The sequence below is a fragment of the Pipistrellus hanaki genome, assembly GCF_964339955.1.
Source record: "Pipistrellus hanaki genome assembly, chromosome: 12".
In the NCBI taxonomy this organism is placed as follows: domain Eukaryota; kingdom Metazoa; phylum Chordata; class Mammalia; order Chiroptera; family Vespertilionidae; genus Pipistrellus; species Pipistrellus hanaki.
In genome coordinates, this window is record NC_140514.1 from 11410627 (window position 1) to 11432064 (window position 21438).

At 35.1% G+C, this 21438-nt stretch overlaps 1 protein-coding gene across 7 annotated transcripts in view; it reads right to left on the reverse strand.

Moving 5' to 3' along the window:
* The window catches only part of BIRC6 (baculoviral IAP repeat containing 6), a 152699-nt gene that overhangs the window by 90575 nt on the left and 40686 nt on the right, over positions 1–21438 (reverse strand). For 3 of the 7 annotated variants that reach the window (XR_014796484.1, XM_084900641.1, XM_084900637.1), the window contains exons 11-23: positions 18822–18971; positions 15695–15920; positions 14101–14261; positions 12912–13043; positions 12294–12425; positions 9804–9982; positions 8490–8623; positions 7542–7706; positions 7325–7456; positions 6570–6667; positions 4859–5006; positions 3888–4021; positions 1726–1872 (exon numbers count right to left, since the gene is read on the reverse strand). Coding sequence is in view for 6 of the 7 variants with exons in the window: in XM_084900641.1 (XP_084756767.1) it covers positions 1726–1872; positions 3888–4021; positions 4859–5006; positions 6570–6667; positions 7325–7456; positions 7542–7706; positions 8490–8623; positions 9804–9982; positions 12294–12425; positions 12912–13043; positions 14101–14261; positions 15695–15920; positions 18822–18971 (1938 nt within the window). In the remaining variant the exon portion in view is untranslated. The remainder of the gene's footprint in view (positions 1–1725; positions 1873–3887; positions 4022–4858; positions 5007–6569; positions 6668–7324; positions 7457–7541; positions 7707–8489; positions 8624–9803; positions 9983–12293; positions 12426–12911; positions 13044–14100; positions 14262–15694; positions 15921–18821; positions 18972–21438) is intronic. The other 4 variants (XM_084900642.1, XM_084900638.1, XM_084900640.1 and 1 more) reach the window with 3 other exon arrangements.

A 21438-nucleotide genomic window follows, 5' to 3' on the forward strand; every position in this document is an offset into this window, starting at 1 on the left:
ATAGCCAATGTTCAGTGTGCATTACCAGTGACAGTTTTCCTTAACTACTATATTCAAAAGATGAACAACCCTGAGAGTCAGATACTATGATTCTGGGGTTTGTTTGTTTGTTTGGTGATTCAGTAAAGAATGGCTCAGAAAAGTTACTCTGTAGAGCTGATGGTGGTCAAATCAGGAGTAGAACCAAAAGTAATATACCAAAGTCAATTTGAGGCCCAGTGCCAATCATTGAACTAACATCGACTCATTTATTCCTTACAATAGCACATAAGTCGATATAATTCTTGTGCACTTCATAGATAATGAACCTAAAGTTGAGAGAGGTATGATCATAAATCCTTAAAAGGAAAAAGAGGAGGTAACCTGACAGTCTATCTTAACATCCAACAATGGCTATATTAAACCAGAATTCAGATATAAACTATTAAAAACTTAAGCTACAATAAACAAGACAGCAATAACAACAAAACTGTGAATAGCCATGCCACCAGCCACACAGAGTATGCAAATTAACCACAACCAAGATGGCTGTGGCCACAGAGGACAGGAGGGAGGCTTGGGTTTCTCTGGCAACGGAAGAAGCCAAGCTTTCCACCTGCCCTCACTGGCCTAAGCTTCCACTCAAGGCTACAAAGTTTCCATTATAGAAGGTAAACAAATCCGAACAGAAATGGCTGCCGCCTCACAGTGAGCAGAAGGCGTGGCTCTGCTCCAGGCTACAAAGTTTCAATTGTAGAAAGTAAATATATCCCAGGTACCAGGGCCTCTACTTGGTACCTGGGATATTTGTCGATTGTAGTATAAAAATAAATTTGTACAAAAGTGACTATTATAGTCCAAGAAAACAAAAGCAAATTTTGACCCTTTTGGCATCTACATATGAAAGAAACATTACAATCTAATTTAATTTTAAATTGAAATTATCATCATTATACATAATCCATGAATTTCACTTAGTATTTACTGCCACAATTGGAAGATATAAGATGATTCTGTATAAAGAGTACTCAAATAAAGAACTAATAAGTTTCTTTTAAACCCTTTGCCATTCTGAAGCCAAGGACAAGTTTAAATTTTTCATGACTTCTCTTGAAAATTGATTTTACTTTCTGTTCAAGTGTTAGAAGATAATATATACAAAATGAGACATCCCACTGATTATTCATTTAAAACATCAGCAAAACCACACTGTTCAACATATTCAAATATTGGTTCATAAGTCTGAAGTTGCATTAAACTAGCAGGAAAAATGGTACTCCCTCTTTACTCATCTCACACTTCTCAAAGCATTGCACCAAATATACCTTTAACTTCAACTGAAAGAAATAAAATAATATGATGCCAAAACTACACAAAAGACTGACATCAACTTTTGATGATTATTGAAACTGGATAATGGAAATATAGTCTATTGTTCTCCTCCTCTTCCCTCTATTTTCATTACGTTTAATATTTTCCAAATTAAAAAACTTCGCAATATACACACACATAAAAAACCATAAGATTTAAAATAGTGTACTAGAGGGTAGAACAAAAAAATCCTATGAAGATTTAGAAAGTATAAAACTACTTATAATATTTCCCCAAAATGTTCCTCCTATTAATAAATTTTTACTTAAGAAACTTATTAAGTACTGAAAAAAGATACTTAAATCCTTATGTCACTTAATATTTATACAGCTCATAATATATAAAAGAATGTAAATAATAAAAGAAGGTATATACCAGTAAACGTACTTGCATCATCCCTTTCAATTCTGGTTCCATCACTAGTTGACACACAAGTAAAGTGTAGGGGCTCAACTTCTAGTAGTCCAGTGAGAGATGTGAAACTACCCTCAGCAGCTGTGCAACTACTGACCTTTCCATTTCCTAATGCAAAAAAGACACAAGTTTTATAGTATTGAATAAATCTTTAAAAGGCAACAGTCACATGAGAATAATAGTGCTAGTCCAATTTTAATTACAGAAGGCATATTAAGCAAACACACAACCCTTACATAACGCTTCACAATTGACATGGTACTAAGAAAACTCACAAGCAGAAGATACTGTCCTTGTTACGAAAGCAGAATTGCATTAAAACAACTCAGTGTCCATTCACATTAATAAGAAACAATAACGAGTGATAGATTTTAAGTGAGAGAAAAAAATAATAAATCAGCTACTTCCAATAGCTATTGCCCAATCTGTTATTTGCATCAAATCAGAATATAATATGATATCAACTGTATAAATATGCCACTAAGTAGATAAGTAAACATTCCAAAGTATGAATAAGTCTGTAAATGTTTTATATTTTATATATATTGTCAATTTTTAAAATGAGGCATACTACTTTATAATCATACGAAGAGTTTAAGTTAGCACATACACTGAGTGGCCAGATTATTATGATCTCTGAACGCATAATAATCTGGCCACTCAGTGTATATCTTATATAATAAAAGGCTAATATGCAAATTGTCCCTTCAACCAGCAGGCAAGCCAGCCAATGATCCATGTCTCCTCCCCCTGGCCAGGCTGGCTAGACCTACCCATCCACAAATTCATGCACTGGGCCTTTATTACACACACACACACACACACACACACACACACACACACAGAGTGGCCAATTGTGCATTCAGAGATCATAATAATCTGGCCACTGTGTATAGTAAAAAAATATATATCATATGTGTATAGTAAAAAAATATATATCATATGGTCACAACTATTCTATATAATAAAAGCCTAATATGATAAGTATATGGTCATCCATTCAACCAATAAAAGCATAATATGCTAAGATTGATCAACTACTTGCTATGAGATGCACTGACTACTAGGGGGCAGACACTCTGACCAGTAGACACTCTGACCAGTAGATTAGCTTGATACTGGTGTCAGGCCAATCAGGACTAAGCCAGACAGACCAGACACACCCTGGAGCCCTCCCACATTCCCTCACTGGTTGGCAACCTCCCGCATCATTCGCTGGCCCCAATCATGAACCAGTGGGGTCCCTCAGCCTGGCCTGCATCCTCTCACAATCCAGGACCCCTCACAGAATGTCAGAGAGCTGGTTTCAACCCAATCCCACAGGCAAAGCCAAGGGATCCCACTGGTAGGGGATGTGCAGGAGGCAGCCAATCAATGATTCTGCCCCCACCCACCTTGGTTGCCTGTCCCAACCCCAATTGGACAATAGGCACCTGCCAGCCGGGGGAGGAACCAGGAGGTTGGCCAGTAGGCCACATCTGATCGGGGCCTGTGGGCCAGGGGCAACTCCTGCATTGAGCGTATCCCTCCTGGTGGTCAGTGCATATCATAGCGACCAGTCGTTCCATCGTAATGATCACTTAGGCTTTTATATATATATAGATGTTATAGTCAATTCAATTCTTCAATCCTAAATGTATTTTCTTCAGAAATGTTTACATTACATATAACACTGTGCATAAAGTTTTCCTCAGTAGAGTGGGATGGTAGATGCAGAAAATTATTTTTCTTTCTGCACCTTTGCTTATTACAACAAGTACATTCTAATTTTATTTTTAGTGTGAAATATGTTCTTTGATTTAAAGACAGGAAAAGCACACCAAATATAAGTGAAAAGACCACAACAAGTAATAAAATTTTAAATACTCTCTTTTGAGTATTAAAGTCAAACTGACATGCAATGAAACATAAAAAACAAGTTCACATCTCTTTCAAAAATAGCCTTAATAATGGAGGGATGGGAGATTAAGTAGGAAAGGCAAATAGTTTAATGATTCACATATGTTAAGTTCTAAATTTTAGTTTTTAAAGGTAAAATATAGAAACTATAATCTAAGAATTCAATGGTAGCTTAAATACAAGTTTTAAAATTCAGAAATTCCTTGAATAAAATAAGTTACTACCTGAAAGGACATCCGACAAATCAATTTCATCTGATTGAACACCAATGCTGCTGTTGTACACATTTTTACAAGTAGAGCCACTCATTTCTAAATCAAAGAGGACTGGATCAAATGGTGAGCTATATAATCCGTATCTGAAAAACAAAATAATGTCCTAAAAATTTTCCTGTCAACCATCTAATTAACAAATTACCTATTTACTTAGTTTTAAAAGAAGTTTGAAACGGGGCAGAAAGAGATGCTAACCAGGTTTAACCCATTAAATTCAGTGAATCTCAACTGTGATCCCTGTAAACCTATACTCCAAAAGACAAAGTCCAGAGTCAACAAATGTGATCCCAATAAGCTGGCAGCTAATGAATCCACACTGAATCTTCTACTGCAGATTGAAGCATGGGAGAGATACGAGGCAGCCCTTCTTCACCACAATCACTACATTACCCAGGAAAAGGTACAAAGGCTTTGAGTAAAATTCCATCAAAATCAAGATTTCCAATTTAAAAATGGTTACAAAACAATTGTGCAACTCTATTTTATTTCATTATGTTGAAGTGTTAGGTAATTAATCAGTAGATAGAGAATAGTAGTTAAGGGCTATAAGTGACTTACATAATTCTGCCCATGAAGTTTTAACAATAGAGAAACAAATTACTTGAAATCCTTCTTCCATTAGCAAGAAATAGAATTTTTAAATATTTTATTATTATTAGCCTTATGAATAACAATCTTCAGGACTTCCAAAATTGGTAAACAGAATCATTTCAGGAAAGGGGGGGGGGGGGGGAAGAAAAAGAAAAAAAAAGGCAGGGGAAAAGAAAGGCTATTATCATTTGGGAAAAGATTGGGTATAATTTCAATATATTTTTGTAAGAAAAAATGGTTTTTAAGCAAATATATATGTGACAGTACTAGGTAAAGGTGGTACCATGTCCAGAAAGGCCCACTATTAGTTATTATATCTATTAAAATACCTTGTCTGAAGTAAAGCCTCCATTGGCGTTAGCCTGTCCTGTAACTGTCTGGACACAGCAGTAAGCAAAGATGCACAAGCTGTACTGCACCCAGCCAAATCTTCATCTTTAACATAATTCAGTAAGACAAAATACCAATAGACAGAACCTGAAAACAACAAAAATCAACGTCTCTTCATTTTTCTCTAACAAAGAAAACTTCAGATTACATATTTATCAGTGTCTCCTTTTCCTAGACACACTTTCTTACAGCTTGCAATTTACAAAGAAGGACCAACTTACAACTTCCTAACTACACATTTAGATTTTCAATAACACGAGATGACTCTGAGGAACATTTTGGAATAGGTAGAAACATATAAAGATGTCAGAGCCTTCAAGCCATCCATGCTGAGATACTGTTTCTCTGTAGCACTAAAATTTTCAAGAACAATGGATGGCATCACTGAGTTACAACTAACACACCTTACTAAGAAAGTGAATACAGTATAGTTATTCTTTACTGCCAGTAAATACAGACCAATATTGCTTAAAAGATGATCATGGTGATGTATTTTAATACTCTTTTATAAAATTTGAGATATCTAAGTACACACCAAAATTTTAAGCATTTCACTTCTCAGATTACTGTCAACAAAATATTTTAATCACAGAAAACTATTAAATGATCAACCAAGTCCAAAATATCCTACTCTATATAACATAGAGTTAAGAGTTTTGCCTACTATATATTCAAGGTAACTATAAACAGACTATCTAAATTAAGATAGTGCCTGGCTGAAGAGGCTCAGTGGTTGAGCAATGACTTATGAACCAGGTGGTCACAATTTGATTCTGGTTGGGGCACATGGTCAGGTTCCAGGCTTGATCCCCAGTAATGTTTCTATCTCTCTCTCTCCCTCTCCCTTCCTCTCTGAAATTAATAAAAATATTTTTTTTTACAAATTAATAATAAATCAAGGTAGTGATAAATAGCCATTTACCAAATAAATTTGAGAAAGCTTTTTTCCTGTTATACCCAAAGATCAAATCTTTATGAAATATATTTATCTTATTGAGATAACATGTTGAATGGGTTGGTCATTTATAAAAGAAAACATAGTAAGAAATGGCTAGTAAAAATACAGCATTAGGTTTAAAAGGGCATATCAGTATCCTCTCACAATAACAACATAAAACAGCAAAAGACATTTTTAAAAAATTTAATCTTCATTGCCTTATACATATGCTACTTTAGGGGATTGCTTTCTCAATTCCTACTTGATAATTACATTAATTCTTGAATGATATTACCACAGTCTTCGGGTACTAAAAAAAAAAACCACTGGCCCCTTTTAGAGAATTTCAATTGATTATAGCTGCTACTTACCAATCATATACCTCTCTGATCACTTACTAGCATTTTAGTTTGTGATATCTGATCTATAGTCAGTAAAAAAAAAACAAAACCACCTAATTCAATGATTTCAATTAAATTAGAAAATGTATATATTAAGATTACTTGATATTTAAACTTATCTATCCCACTTTTTCCTAGCAATATTATTAAACAGAAAGTACCAACCCACCCACTCAATCAGAACACAACCACCACTTAAAAAGATACAGTGAAAAAAGGAAAATATACAAAAAAGTTACTAAGTAATCCTAAGTATATTGTGAAATATTTCCCACGACTACAGTTACTAGTGATTAAACTAATTTCACATACCACCAGTTGCAGCTGCAGGCAAAAATGACATATTATCAAGTAAAGCCTTCAACAGAACAGATCCAAATCCTGGTTGACACGGGTCACATTTTCCATTACTGAAAAGTTTTAAAAGAAAAATTTAAATGCATTGATACTCAAGGTTCAAATTCAACTGAAAGATGGTACAGTTCTTTTAAAAATATTCTAAATGTATTTATACTGATCACAATAAAAATCTGCCCTTAAGAGGCAAAAAGATAGTAAGGATTAATTATACTAAGGGTCTTTATAACTGCTTTCTTATGCATTAAATCATTCACTTTACCAAAAGGGACTGATAAGCAGGTACAGTCAATATAGACTGTTAGCTTTTAAATACTCCTAGGTAAGAGTCTCAGGGTCTAGAGAAAATGATCTGGTCAATATTACAAATAAACCTGGTAAAACTGACATAAAACAGGGAACACGGCCTCGGGGAAAGGATCCAAAGACAACCAGGGAGAATAAGAGTGAAGGTTGGGAAAGAGTATCCCTTACCAAACTCCCAAACTGCTACTAATAGGCAGAGAAGCCTATTTACTAATAGGTTTATTTAACATAACATTTCCCCCTAAAAGCCTTAAATTCTTTCTTAGAATCTCATCAACTTTTACAAGTTCTCTTAAGTTATACATACATTCAACAAGGTTCATATTATACTAGAGATAAGGTATCACCCACCAAACTGCAAATGCATCTACAAAGTATACTTTCAAATTAAAAAAAACACCAACCTAATGCACAAGGCTAGAAATCGGGCACACTTGTGGGCTATACTTCGGCCTGCCTCAAAGAAGCAAACACGTACAATATCCGAGAGACATTTTCGTGTTTTTGAAAGCAGGCTCTCATTTCCTTCCTTTGAGCTGTGAAACAATAGCACACATTTGAACTTGCAATCATAAAATGCAAAAAGCAATCATCAATGGTAATAAAATATTAATTATTAACCTTCCAGGTCCATTGGAATGTACTCCTGCTAACCAACAAAGAGTATCCAACACGAGGCTCTGGGCATGTTCTGTGATTTGGCCATCATCATCTGCTTTTCTACAAAGGGTGTTAAGAAGCTTCTCATGAAATTCTGAAAACTGTAACATGGCACATCGTTGTACTCTACAAAAAAGAAAATATAAATACATTAACAACCAAAATAAAGCAGACAAAAGCTATCACAAGCTGTTTGATCATATGTTTCATTTTAAATCATTAATATTACAGTTTTTTAATAAGTTTCAATGAATTTTATAGTTTTGAGAGAGGCAGTGAGAGGGAGACAAAAATAAACATTGATGAGACACCAAAACATTCATCAGCTGTCTCCTGCACACCTCCTACTGGGTATGGAGCCTGCAACTCAGGCATATGCCCTATCAGGAATTGAGCCACTGACATCTCAGTACACAGGATGATGCTCAACCAACTGAGCCACACCAGCCAGGGCAAAATCATGAATATCACAATTTTTAAAAAAAAGAACTTTTGAAAATAAATATTACAGTGGAATGTCAGCCGCTGAACTTAACGTTATGGTATTAAAAGATTTAAAATAGTAGGTAAGTTATACTTGGCTTGTAGACAGTTTTAAAAGAAATAAAGTTTATGATAATGTATTATAATCTGATATAGTGAGTAAAATTTCAAATTATTTATTTCTTTCCTCATGCTGTAAATATTGTATTGCTGGTATATACCAAGCAGTATATAGACACTATGGTTAAATCAATGAAATAGAAAAGACAATTCATACTCTGATTGGGATTACAAGCTTTTAATAAATGAAAATTTTAAAAGATTTTTCAAGTTTTAGATTTTAAAATATTGTGTTAGTATATTTATTCTTCTTTTGCATGATACTTTTATTACTATAAGAATAATAGGGAAAGGGAATGAGGTTACCTTTCCTTAGAAATTGATGTTTTCTTAAATCTTCGAATTGTAACTGAGACCTCTTGAAGTAAGTCACAACCCCTAAGGTTTTCAGCCTTACGAGTGCCACTTGCATTTTCATTCTTAACATTAGATGATTTTTCCTATATATACAAAAATAAATACTTGAATGAACAAATGATACTAAAAAGTATTTATTATTAAAGTTTTCAAATAAAGGACAATAACTGAATTATGACTATCATAACATATATCTCAAATTAAAATGACTTTTTACCTTATATTCAGTAAAGGACTAATTTCCCTCAGAATTATAATAGAAGAGAAAAAGACACAGTTATTAAAGTTAATACCCAATGATTAAGATTACACTGCCAACATCCTGAATCCAAGTCCCAGCTACAGCACTTAGAAGCTACATAATATATGATAGCTCCCAATCTCAAATGTTCACTCACTTAAAAAAAAATTTTTTTTTAATCCTCACTGGAATTTTTACATTGATTTTAGAGAGAGGAAGGGGAGAAAGAGAGAAACATTTACGTGGGAGAGAAACATCGATCCCATTGCTTCCCGGAGGAGCTCCCACTGGGATCAAACCCACAACTGAGAACTGAACCTGCAAATTTCTATGGTGCACGGGTAGATGCTCCTACCAACTGATCCACCTGGCCCCGACAGTTGATAAAAAATAAAAATAATACTTGCACCTGCTCTGCCTATCTCGGTTATTTTAAGCATTAAGTCAGATAAAGTGCACAGAAGTACTTGAAAAATGAGAAAACCTATATTAACATAAGATGATTGGTATTACTGATATAAGCTACTGTTGCCTATGAATAATGATAATAAACAAAATCTCTATAAGTTTCAGGAAAATCCAAGATCAGACAATTATGAAGAGACTAGTTGCAGAAAATCAACCATAAATATTACAATTTATCTCTAAAATCACTCCCAACTTCTCTTTCTACATACTAAAAGAAAAAAGAAAAAAGAAAAAAGTGGTGAGTTACCAGTAAGTCATTAAATCAAATTCTCTCACCTAAAGAAATAAATATTATGACCTAAAATAAGGTAAAGGGAGGTACTAACTAATAATTACTCCTTACTAAGTATACCTTATACAATTTATGTCATTTGCTTAAACTTAATTCAAAATATTTTCTTTTCAACATTTTTAAGTCACTCTAAAGAAAAAGAAAAAAGCTAATGATCTGCTGGGGAAAAACCCCACACACAATGGTCATACTACTTCCAATAGTGTGTCAAATCTCATTGTCTAAAACTGGATTATTATAGTTCAAAATAACTGTTTCATACCTTGACTGCAGCAACTTTTGCCAAGAGTGAAGCAAGTGAATAACCCTTGTTACTCTGGTGTTTCAGGGATGGAAGTCTCACTACAGGACGCATACCGCCGTTACAGATCTCATCTGTTCCTCTTTCGTTCACTGCCTTGACATGGATTAAAAATGAACGATATTTTCCTCCTGCCATACCTAGAGGAGCAGGTAGAATGGGATAAATAACTGAGTCACCAAAAGGGCAAATTGTTTTTTATCTTCATAATGAAAGTTTAAAAAATAACTTTAAAAAAAAGAAGAAACACAGTTCAGAATTCTTTCAAATGACACTGCTATTTCAGCATAATTCAATACCTTCCTATATTCAATTGGTAGCCAAAGAACAAGAAGCATAGGAGTTACATGAGTAGCATAAGACAAAATTTTTTTACTGTTGGGCATATTTTCTCCAAAAAATTATTGATTCTAACAACAAATTTTTACAAATCACAGAAAAACACAACTAAAAAAACCGTCATTAAGGCACCACCATATGTGTATCCACACAATCCTTTTATACACCCATGCACACCCAAACAAATAAGCATTATAGTAACAATAGTTGAAAAAGCAAAGGCTTTGGGGTCACTACCTGGGTTTGAAAATGACCACCATTTATAAGGCATATGACAAATTAACCTCTCTGTGGTTCAGTTCCTTCAAACGTAAAATGAAAATAATAGTACCGAACTCAAAGGTAGTTTAAACATATAATTGCATGGATCAAATTAATACACTCATCAGCAAACCATCAGCCAATTGCTGCACCAACACATTAAATTTTCCTGTGATTATAACCTTTGTTGTTTTCCACAGATCTGCCTGCCCAGCATGCTAGCACTACACTATTACCCTCTTCTTTTTTTGTTTTTTGTTAATCCTCACTCAAGGATATTTTTCCATTGATCTTCAGAGAGAATGGAGAGAGGAGGAGAGAAAGAGAAACATCGATGTGAGAGAGACACATCAATTGGTTCCCACCCACACCTGGGCCAAGGATCGAGCCTGCAAACTAGGTATATATGCCCTTAACCAGAACTAACGGTAAAAATGTAGATAAGCCGGAACCGGTTTGGCTCAGTGGATAGAGCATCGGCCTGCGGACTGAAAGGTCCCAGGTTCGATACCGGTCAAGGGCATGTACCTTGGTTGTGGGCACATCTCCAGGAGGGGGTGTGCAAGAGGCAGCTGATCGATGTTTCTCTCTCATCAATGTTTCTAACTCTCTATCCCTCTCTCTTCCTCTCTGTAAAAAATCAATAAAATATATATATTTTTTAAAAATGTAGATAAACATTATAAAGGAAGCATATATAAAATAAAAGTCATTTAGATGGTCAGATATTTCTTGGCTTGGGAAAGATCTCCACAACCCACCCCACCCCACCTCCAAATTTACTTTAATAATAAGGGAGTATTTTGTTCGTTGGCTTTTTTCCCCCCATGATTACAAGACTGGGAGAAGCTGAAATAAGAGTCCTACTGCAATATCTATTATCTGTATAATTGCCAATTATTTTTAAATATACATTAATTTATGTTTACATAATTTATGTTTACTTGAGACACTCAAATTGTTACATCTGATACTTATGAAGAACACTCTTCTATAAAAACCCTCTTCAGAAACTGTATTATAACAATATACAATAAACATGCCAAAGACACAGAACTCTCCAATTGATGGGAAAGGCACACATGTCAGGGTACAGATGGCAACTTTAAAGAGCTTTGTTATATTAATATCACACTAAAGTCCCTGTGTTCACTTTATGCTTTTTCAAATATCACTAAGACCTCTGAGACAAAGAAAGTAGGGTCAGAAAATTTCATATAAAAGTAGACATTTAGCCGAGACCGGTTTGGCTCAATGGATAGAGCGTCGGCTTGGGGACTGAAGGGACCCGGGTTCGATTCCGGTCAAGGGCATGTACCTTGGTTGCGGGCATATCCCCGATGGGGGGTGTGCAAGAGGCAGCTGATCGATGACTCTCTCTAATCGATGTTTCTGGCTTTCTATTTCTCTCCCTTCCTCTCTGTACAAAATCAATAAAATATATTAAAAAAAAAAAAAAAAAAAAAAGTAGTCATTTATGCCCTAGTTGGTTTGGCTCAGTGGATAAGAGTGTCAGCCTGCAGACTGGAGTATCCTGTGTTCAATTCCGGTCAAGGGCATAGCCTTTGCTGTCTAGATTCCCAGTAGGGGGCATGCAGGGGACTGTCAATCAATGATTCTCTCTCATCATTGATGTTTCTCTCTTCCTCTCCCAAATCAATAAAAAAAATTTTTTTAAGTAATTTATGAGAGGAAATGATGTCAGCTACCAGGAAATTGATGGAATTGCTAATAAAAACCCCAAATAAAACAATACCTTACTTTTTAGTAAGTCAGGGTTTTGTGGGGGGTTTTCCTATTTTTAAAATTGGGTCATTATTTACTCTGCTTTGGTAAAATATGTTACTTTACCTTTAACAAGTTTGGGACTTGTTAATGTCAACATCCCAGCATGTCCTGATAGATCAAGGCCACTAGCAAGCCATACTGGCCCACATAGAATGTCTTCTTTATGATCTTCTAAAAATGGACATAATCTAAGACCTGTAAAGAAAAATACACATTTTCTTTTAAAGTAGTTGATAATTTAAAATGTAATATTTAAAAAACAAATGCCTGTCCCATTTACATGTATTACCACCACATAAAATACCATACTTAGAATGTGTTCAAGTATGAATCCACTATCATGATTAAGGTACTATAATAATCAATTACTTGACATTTTATGGTTTTTTTCATTCCCATTTTATTTACATTCACTTTGATTTTCAATAGTAGTAATAAAACCATAACATAATTTCAAATCCCAAAATATTAAAAAACAATAATGCAAGTAATAGCACAGCTGTGTTAAAAAAGATAAGCTGAAAGTTAAAGCATTTTGGCCAAAGCAGAATTACAGGTTACTATTTAATCATGATCTTAAAACCAAGTTTTTGCAAGCCATAAGGAAATCTGTGCCAAACATGATGCTTTGGTCACTGTTCCTTTTACTGTCACGGACAACAGCTCTATAATGTAACTCACACTGTGATTCCTCTACATCCATCTGCTGCATTTCTTCATTCAAATCAACCAGGGACGGTTTTCCATTTTGTTCCACTTCAATGTTAAGAGCTGGAGACAAAGGAAAGGTGATCTGCCTATCTACTGCTGTTTCTAGAGGATAAAAATATTAGTAAACTTAATTTTACTTACTATCAATGATTTTAGTGCCTAAAATTCTACAATTTTCTATAAAACTGGGAACTGTTGTGATTTTCATCACAGAAGCTACAAAATGGTTGTTAGGAAGGAAAAAAAAAAATAGATTCCATTAACTGTTCATACACTCATCTCTTTTTTAGTTGTGGTAAAATATTCACCTGAAAAAATAATTTGCTGGCAACTGAACTAAAAATTCTTACCCTAGGCTGCAGAGTACAAGCACCAGCAGAATTTTTAAAAAGATCAATGTCTAAGTCTTAAACCAAATTAAATCAGAATCTGTCATATTTCAAAAGGGTGTACACATACAAGATCTCTATCTTTCTCTCTCTCTCTCATCTCTCTCTCTCTCTCTCTCTCTCTCTCTCTCTCTCTCTCTCTCTCTCTCACATACACACACACATTTTTTTAAATAGGAAAATTTCAAGTCTTTAACCCCCTGGGTAAAGTAGCCATTTTACTCTAAAATTACCCCCTGCCTTTTCAATTAATCTATTAAGAAGAAATGACTGACAAGTAAAATCTATATGCTAAATGTGTAGCATATTTTTATTATTCAATATATCAAATTCTAAATTTGTGACAAAGATAAATAGAAATGAATATATTTCTGGCATGACATGAAAGGTTGGGTTTCACTAGTAACCTTACAAGAATATGACTTTCATAACAAAGTCCTTTTCCCAATCAATTCTCCTCTTAAAAAGAGTAATATTAAGTTTAATAATGCTAAAAGTGAAACTAATTCACTAAAGAACTAACTGTATTTCCCCAAAATGCATAATTAAATTATTTAAAAGTTTATGCAATTCTGAACAATACTGGGCTACTACAAAGCTCTAAAGTATTCTCAGGATTAACTTTATAAATAAAATCATCAAAAGTAGAGCAAAATATATTGGGGATAAGAGCAGGAGACGTAACTGGCAATCCTAGACAACAAATTAGTTTTTTAAAGAAACCAATTACAAGATAAAATCTTCAAATATAAATTTTTATTCATTCTTACCATTGACTTTCCCTAAGCCTGGAGCTTTATTTTTCAGCAGTGTCACTTGTATCTGTGGAATATTGGTGATGTTTGAGTTCAAAACGAATTTGAAGTCCACATGTCCAACCATACAAGCCTTTGGCAGAACCAATTCAAATACATGCTCATCCCAACTGTTGCTGTTAAAAAGAAAGAATATGCTAAATAAAACAAAAATCTTCCGTCAACCATAACCATATTACAATTAATACCACATTTTACACTGATTTTTAGCCCCCAACAAAACTTAATGCTTCTCCATATCAGAGAGAAGATAAGCAGCTCCCAACACATGGTTACTTAGGACCATGAATCATCTAACCTTAGGAATCCATAGCTGCCTTGGGAACTATACATTATATAAACCCTTTTTACTTACAGTATGGACTATTATGCATCAGAATTATCTATAGATTCCTGGGCCCGACCCTAAATCTATGAGTAGAGTCCCAGGAATCTGCATTTTAAAACAAGAACTTTTTGTATTTCTTATTTATCCATTCTGATTTAAATTCTATATAGATATATGATAAAAAACAAAAACAATCTCCAAAGCATTCTCCTCCACAAAATTCCAGATTCATATCCAAATGTCTACCAGACAGCTCAAATTTATAAACCCAAACTTCATGCTTGTCCATTCCAATCTCAGCAAACAAAATTCCGCTTTTCAACTAGTTCAACCCAAAACCTTAGTCATCCCTGACTCTTCTCTCACATCAGATGTTCATCACATCAGATTATATCGTTCCTTCTATCTCCAAATTATATTCATATCCAGAAGGTGATCACTCTTTTCACTACTTCCATCAACTATCACCATGCTCAACCTACCCTCCCCATTTCATACGGATTACCACAACAGCATCCCAACTAGAATCCTTGCTTCCATCACTGCTGCCTAATACATACACCACAACCACTCAATCTACAGTCAACACAGCAGTCTTACAGCATCCTTCTAATATGTAAATTATATCACATCACCCCTTAAAACCCTCTAACATCTTCTCATTTCACTCAGCATACAATTCTCACTGTGGCCTATAAATACATTCATGATCTGATTACCAGCTACTTGTTTTAGACCTGGCCTCCTACCAATCCCACTACGTTCACTGAACTCCAACAAATGGTCTTGCTCTTTCTACAATTCATAAAACATACTCATTATCTTTGATTCCTACTGTCTCTGAATAATGTCTTCATGAAGGCCTTTCTTTGGCCCCTTATATTAAAAATTCTATACCCATATTGTTTTAAAAAATTTCAACATTTTTATGAGTATAGGAAATAGTCAATATCTGATTACTGTTTATCTATTACAATATAAATTCCATCATTCATCAAGTGTTAAATTTGTGGACTTGAGTGGCCAAACTAATGACACTGGTATATTATTTTCACTATTTTATTCTACAAGTACGAATATAGCAACTTCCAAAATTAAGGCAAGGAATAAAACAAAAGCTATTAATATAAAAAGAGAAACAATATGTATCTAAGAATTCTGTTGCCTCTAAAAAATATATTATATGGATTTCCAGTTTAGTACCCTGGAAGAATGTTTTACCTGTCAGTCTGTAGTTTCCAAGTTCTAGTATGCTGAGCAGCATCTCCATGGTGTTGCTGATGCAAATGTTGAGGATGCCGCCTTTGCTGTTGTTCTTGTTGAACTTCTACCCAGCATGGAGGAACAGTAGCTGAAAACCGTGGAGTCAAAGTCTCAAAGCGGGTTAGCTCCACTAAAGATGTCAAGATGTCAAGGGTGAATGGCTGCTCCACCAATAAATCAACTCCTTAATAGTAGTGAAGAATTTAAAGTCAGTTTTATTAAAAAATTAAGCTTTAATTAACGTTATTATCTACTCAAATTGTAACATTTACTAAATATCCTGAAAGTTAATAATGTTGGTTCAGATACCTACGTGCAACTAAAGTAACTAGCACTGACTACATAACAAGCATAAGAAAAACACATCTTAAATATTTTAAATTATAGGAAGGGTACTCATTACTGGAGAAACGCAAAGTCAACCTATTAGAAAAGTACTCACTAATCTTACCTCGCCCTAAATTAGAAAGAGCAAGAAAAGATGGTGCTAAAATGAAAGTCTAATTTACATCAGATAAATATCAAATTTTAGATTTTCTTATTCATAAAAAAAAAATGGCTATCATGTAACATCTGCCCTTTAAATAGTATTTGTTTCCACTTCAATGATAGTTGAGAATATCATATATACATATCATCGTTATAAGAGTATCAATCGGCTTCAGACACATTATTTTTTTAATAAATACATCTATTCATATTTGTGAAATGTCTAACATTAGAGAAAGATAAAAGGCTGTTAAGGCTGTTAATCTTGTTCCAATTAACAAGAGTTTAAAGGAAGACTAAAATATAAAATCTAATAGGTTTAGAATATGTTCACAAAGAAAATGTAAACCAAGTTCCATAAAATTGTTAAATGTACTTCAAACCACATTTTTTCTCAAAGCTTAGCACTTTATAAATCCAACTGAAACTGTATTACCGGTAAATTGTTGATAAATATTAACAGCATGTTAATGTCTTTTCTTTACATTATAGTCATGCACTGCTTAACAACGGGATACATTCTAATACATAAGAATTTTACAGCTCCTTTATAATTGAGTAATTATATCATTGTGCAAACATCATATGGTTTACTTATGCAAATATGGGTGGCGTAGCCTACTACATACCTATGCTATGTAGTATGGCATACTTCTCTTGGACTACACTTAGGCTATGTGGTATGTACAGCATATTACTGTACAAAACAAGAATAAATCAAGCACAAGAGAAAATAATGCAATCAGGAAACATGGCAAACATGAGATGTGAGACTACTGCTAGTGTTACATAGCATACTGTTTGTGCAGAAAACCGTTTTTGAAAGTAGAAAGATTACACTCTAAAGTAATAATAAAAAGTAGAGGATAGCTGGGCCAGTGTTGCTCAGTGGTTGAGCTTTGACCTATAAACCAGAAGGTCATGGTTCGATTCCTGGTGAGGGCTCAAGTCCAGGGTTGCTGCTCGATCCCCAGTAAGGGGCATGCAAGAGACAGCGATCAATAATTCCCTCTCATCATTGATGTTTCTCTTGCTCCCTCTCTTTGAAGTCAATAAAAACATTTTTTTTTAAAATGATGTATTGTATATGACTACAAAGTGCTATACACTCTATATGACTGGCAGCACAGTTGATTTGTTTATACCAGCATCATCGCGAACACCTGAGTAATGCATTGTAACAGTAATGTTACCACAGCTAAGAAATCACTATGCAATAGAAATTTTACAGCTTCTTTATAATCATACTAGAGGCACGAATTTGTGCACTAGTGAGGTCCCTCGGCATCAGGCCGAAACCAGCTCTCCGACATCCCCAAAGGGGTCCCGGATTGGAGGGACCCCAACGGTACATGATCGGGGCCGGGAAGGGAAGAGGGAGGTTGGCCTGCTGGGGAGGGACTATGGGAGGGCTCGAAGGCCTGTCCAACCCATCTAGCTCAATCCTGATCGACTCGACCCCAGCAGCAAACTAATCTACTAATCAGAGCATCTGCCCCCTGTTGGTCAGTGCACGTCACAGTGAGCGGTTGAGCGGCCTTAGATTATCATTAGTATATTACACTTTGATTGGTTGAAGGGCCGATAGGTTGACTGAATACTTAGCATATTAGGCTTTTATTACCTAGGATATCTAAAGTTTCACAATGGGGCCGAAACTGGTTTGGCTCAGTGGATAGAGCGTCGGCCTGCGGACTGAAAGGTCCCAGGTTCAATTCCGGTCAAGGGCATGTACCTTGGTTGTGGGCACATCCCCAGTAGGGGGTGTGCAAGAGGCAGCTGATCGATGTTTCTAACTCTCTATCTTTCTCTCTTCCTCTCTGTAAAAAATCAATAAAATGTTTTTGTTTTTTTTTAAATAAAGTTTCACAATGGGGCAATTAGGGTCTGAATATGCTATTGTAGGGTGAAAGTATTTTTTTGACTTTTCAACTCCTATAGTAATATTAATAATATAGGCCATTCCACTGCCTTTACACTTACTTAATAAGTCTTCTCTTTTTCATGTTTTTTTTTTCTTCCCTTGCTAAACCAAAAGCTCCTTAATGACCAATGTAATTTTTTTCCTTAGATAACTGAACCAATATTGGTTAACCTACCCCAAGTTGAGAATCACTTCTTATTTTAATTTTTGTAACATTTTCCAACTACTGGGAAAATAATAACTAATACAAAAAAACAATCCTCGTAAAAGAATGCCAATACAGAAATTAATACAAAATTAAAATATTGTGTAGGAATATAATAGACTCAGCCCTAACCAGTTTGGCTCAGTGGATAGAGCATCGGCCTGTGGACCAAAGGGTCTCTGGTTCGATTCTAGTATCCTGGTTACAGGCTCCTCCCTGGCCCAGACCCTGGTCTGTGCGTGCAGAAAGCAACTAATCGATGTATTTCTCTCACATCAAGTTTCTGTTTTTCCCTCTCTCTTCCACTCTCCCTTAACAATCAATGAGAAAATATCCTCAGGTGAGCATTAACAATAAAATTTAAAAAATAGACTCAGAAAACTCTGAGCATCACAGGAATCTGCATTTTTTAAAATTATTTAAAAACTTAATACCATTAAAAAAAAACAAAAAACTTAATACCATACCTGAAATGCCAGGACTTGAAGGATTCGATAAAGGTTTGGAACCTTCTAAAGATGGTTCTATTCCTTTCGAAAGGGATCCATCCACTAATATATCAGCTTCATCAATATCATCACAGGTTCCTCCAATTTGGAGAAAATGAAGCTCACCACCTACAGTGTAGTAATATTTCATCAACATACATACATGGATGGGTAAACATACAAGTGCACTTTACTTAGTTAAGAAAAAATTTTTTATTATCACTTGATAGTCAGATAAAGAAGGGTAACAGCCCAGCCTGTGTGGCTCAGTGGTTGAGCACTGACCTATGAGAAGGTCACAGTTCAATTCAACAAAGTGATATATTTCCAAGACCTTAGAAGTTAAACTGCCAAGAATTGCCAACTGAAAGTTAACCCTTTGCCCTCCGAACCATTCTGGACATTGGCTACCAGCTACTCGACGCTAACGGCGGAAACGTGCGTTGAATTAACTCAATTCCCCGTAATCACTAATAAACTGCAATGTCCCCTGAGAGGGGACATCCGAGTGATATGCTAGAATTCCGATGTCCCCTGAGAGGGGACAGCTGAGTGCAAAGGGTTAAATTAGGAAAATGTCAAATACACAAACATGTTTTAAAATAATAATTATTCAACTAGTATTTACTTGCTATGTGTTAGGTACTATTTTAAATACTTAAATTAATTCATTTAATCTTCACAAAAACCTTAAGATAGGGACAGTTATTGTAGCCGCTTAATTGATAAGGAAACTAATACACTAACTATTTTGGGATCAAGGGCCAATCTCAATCCCAGCAGTAACAAACCTGGCCAGTGGGGCTCGGTTAGTTAGAACACTGTTCCATGTACCAAAGGGCCAGCGGTTCAATTCCCAGTCAGGGCACATACCCAGGATGTGGGTTTGATACCCGAGTCAGGGCTCGTATGAGAAGCAATCAATCAACGTTTCTCTTTCTACCCCCCTCCCACCTTTAAATCAGTGAAGGGGATGGGGGAAGAAGTAAAAAAGTCTTAATTTCACAATGAAATTGAATCCCTATTTTTTATATTTCTACCACAGAAAAATACTGAAAACAAACTTAGCAAAATTTTAAGACAAAAATAAATGAATAAAACCATATTCTAGCCAAAACCAGTTTGGCTCAGTGGATAGAGCGTCGATAGAAAGGTCCCAGGTTCAATTCTGATCAAGGGCATGCACATTGGTTGTGGGCACATCCCCAATAGGGGGTGTGCAGGAGGCAGTTGGTCTATGATTCTCTCTCATCAATGTTTCTAGCTTTCTATCCCTTCCTCTCTGTGAAAAATCAACAAAATATATTAAAAAAAACAACCACCATATTCTAGCAACAGTATTTGGATATTCACTTCCAGAATTAGGAGTACAATAAAGTCTCTTCTAGAAAAGCAACTTTATATAAACCTGGACAAAATTGTCATTCGACCAGAGTGATGCAAGTTGTAAAATCAGCTGATTCACTTCCATTGCCAGAGGAAGCTCATTGATTTGGAGAGCTGTCAGTTTAAAGTAGCTCAGTGGCAATTAAAATGAAGCCCATCAACTCTGCTACCTGCAGTCAGGATCCTGGGACAAGCAAAACACTGGAAATAATCAGGAATTTTAACTTAGACATGATAGAAGCATAGGGGTTTGGTAAACTCTCTATAAATCCTACACTGATTAGAGGTTGTACACATGTGTAGCAAAGACCACACTGGGCCTACGCCATCAACACATTCCCAAACAAGCCCCCAATGCCTATGCAGGGAAGAACTGAGAGGGCTCAACAGAACACAAAAATAAAGAAAATAAAAGTCAGGGGACACATGAACACAGCCTTAGTGGTTAATGTATTTGGTATTTGGGCAAAACCACTTATCAAAATCTTTAGCTGAATACTAAGGCATATGGACACAGAGTTAACAATAAAAGAGAAACAAGGCTTAAAGTTAAAACAAACAAAAAAAGAGAGGCAGCAGCAGCTACACACTGCAAAAGACACATATTTCACAGATTTGGTCCAAGTAGGTTATCAAACAAAGAACCACCACCATCAAGAGGGATGGATGGGGGGGGGGGGGGGGGGAAGCAGTGGAGTGGGGATCAGAATCCAGAGTTTTGCCGATGTCATTTAAAATTTCCAATATTAATTTAAATTAAAAATAAAACATGCAAAGGAAGAGCAATCCATGCTTAAGAAAAACAAAATCAATGAGAAATATCTGAGTGCCCAAAATTAGATTTGGCAAACAAAAATTTCAAGTAAGTAATTGTAAATATTTTCATAAAATAAGAAACCAGATAAGGAGAATTAATGGAACAAATGGAAAAAATGACTCAACAAATTAAGAATCTCAACAACAACAAAAAATAAATATTAGAAAAGAACAAAGGAAAATTCTGGAGTTGAAAGGTAAAATAACTAAAATTAGAAGTTCACTTGAGAGGCTCAAAGTGCATTTGCAGTAGCAGTAGAAGAAACCAGTGAAATAAAAATGGACCAGTAGAAATCAAAGAAGCTAAATAAAAGAAAGAAAAAAAATTTAAATGAAAATAGCATCTCATTGACCTATGGGGCAGATGAAATTTAAGTGCATACTACATGTAATG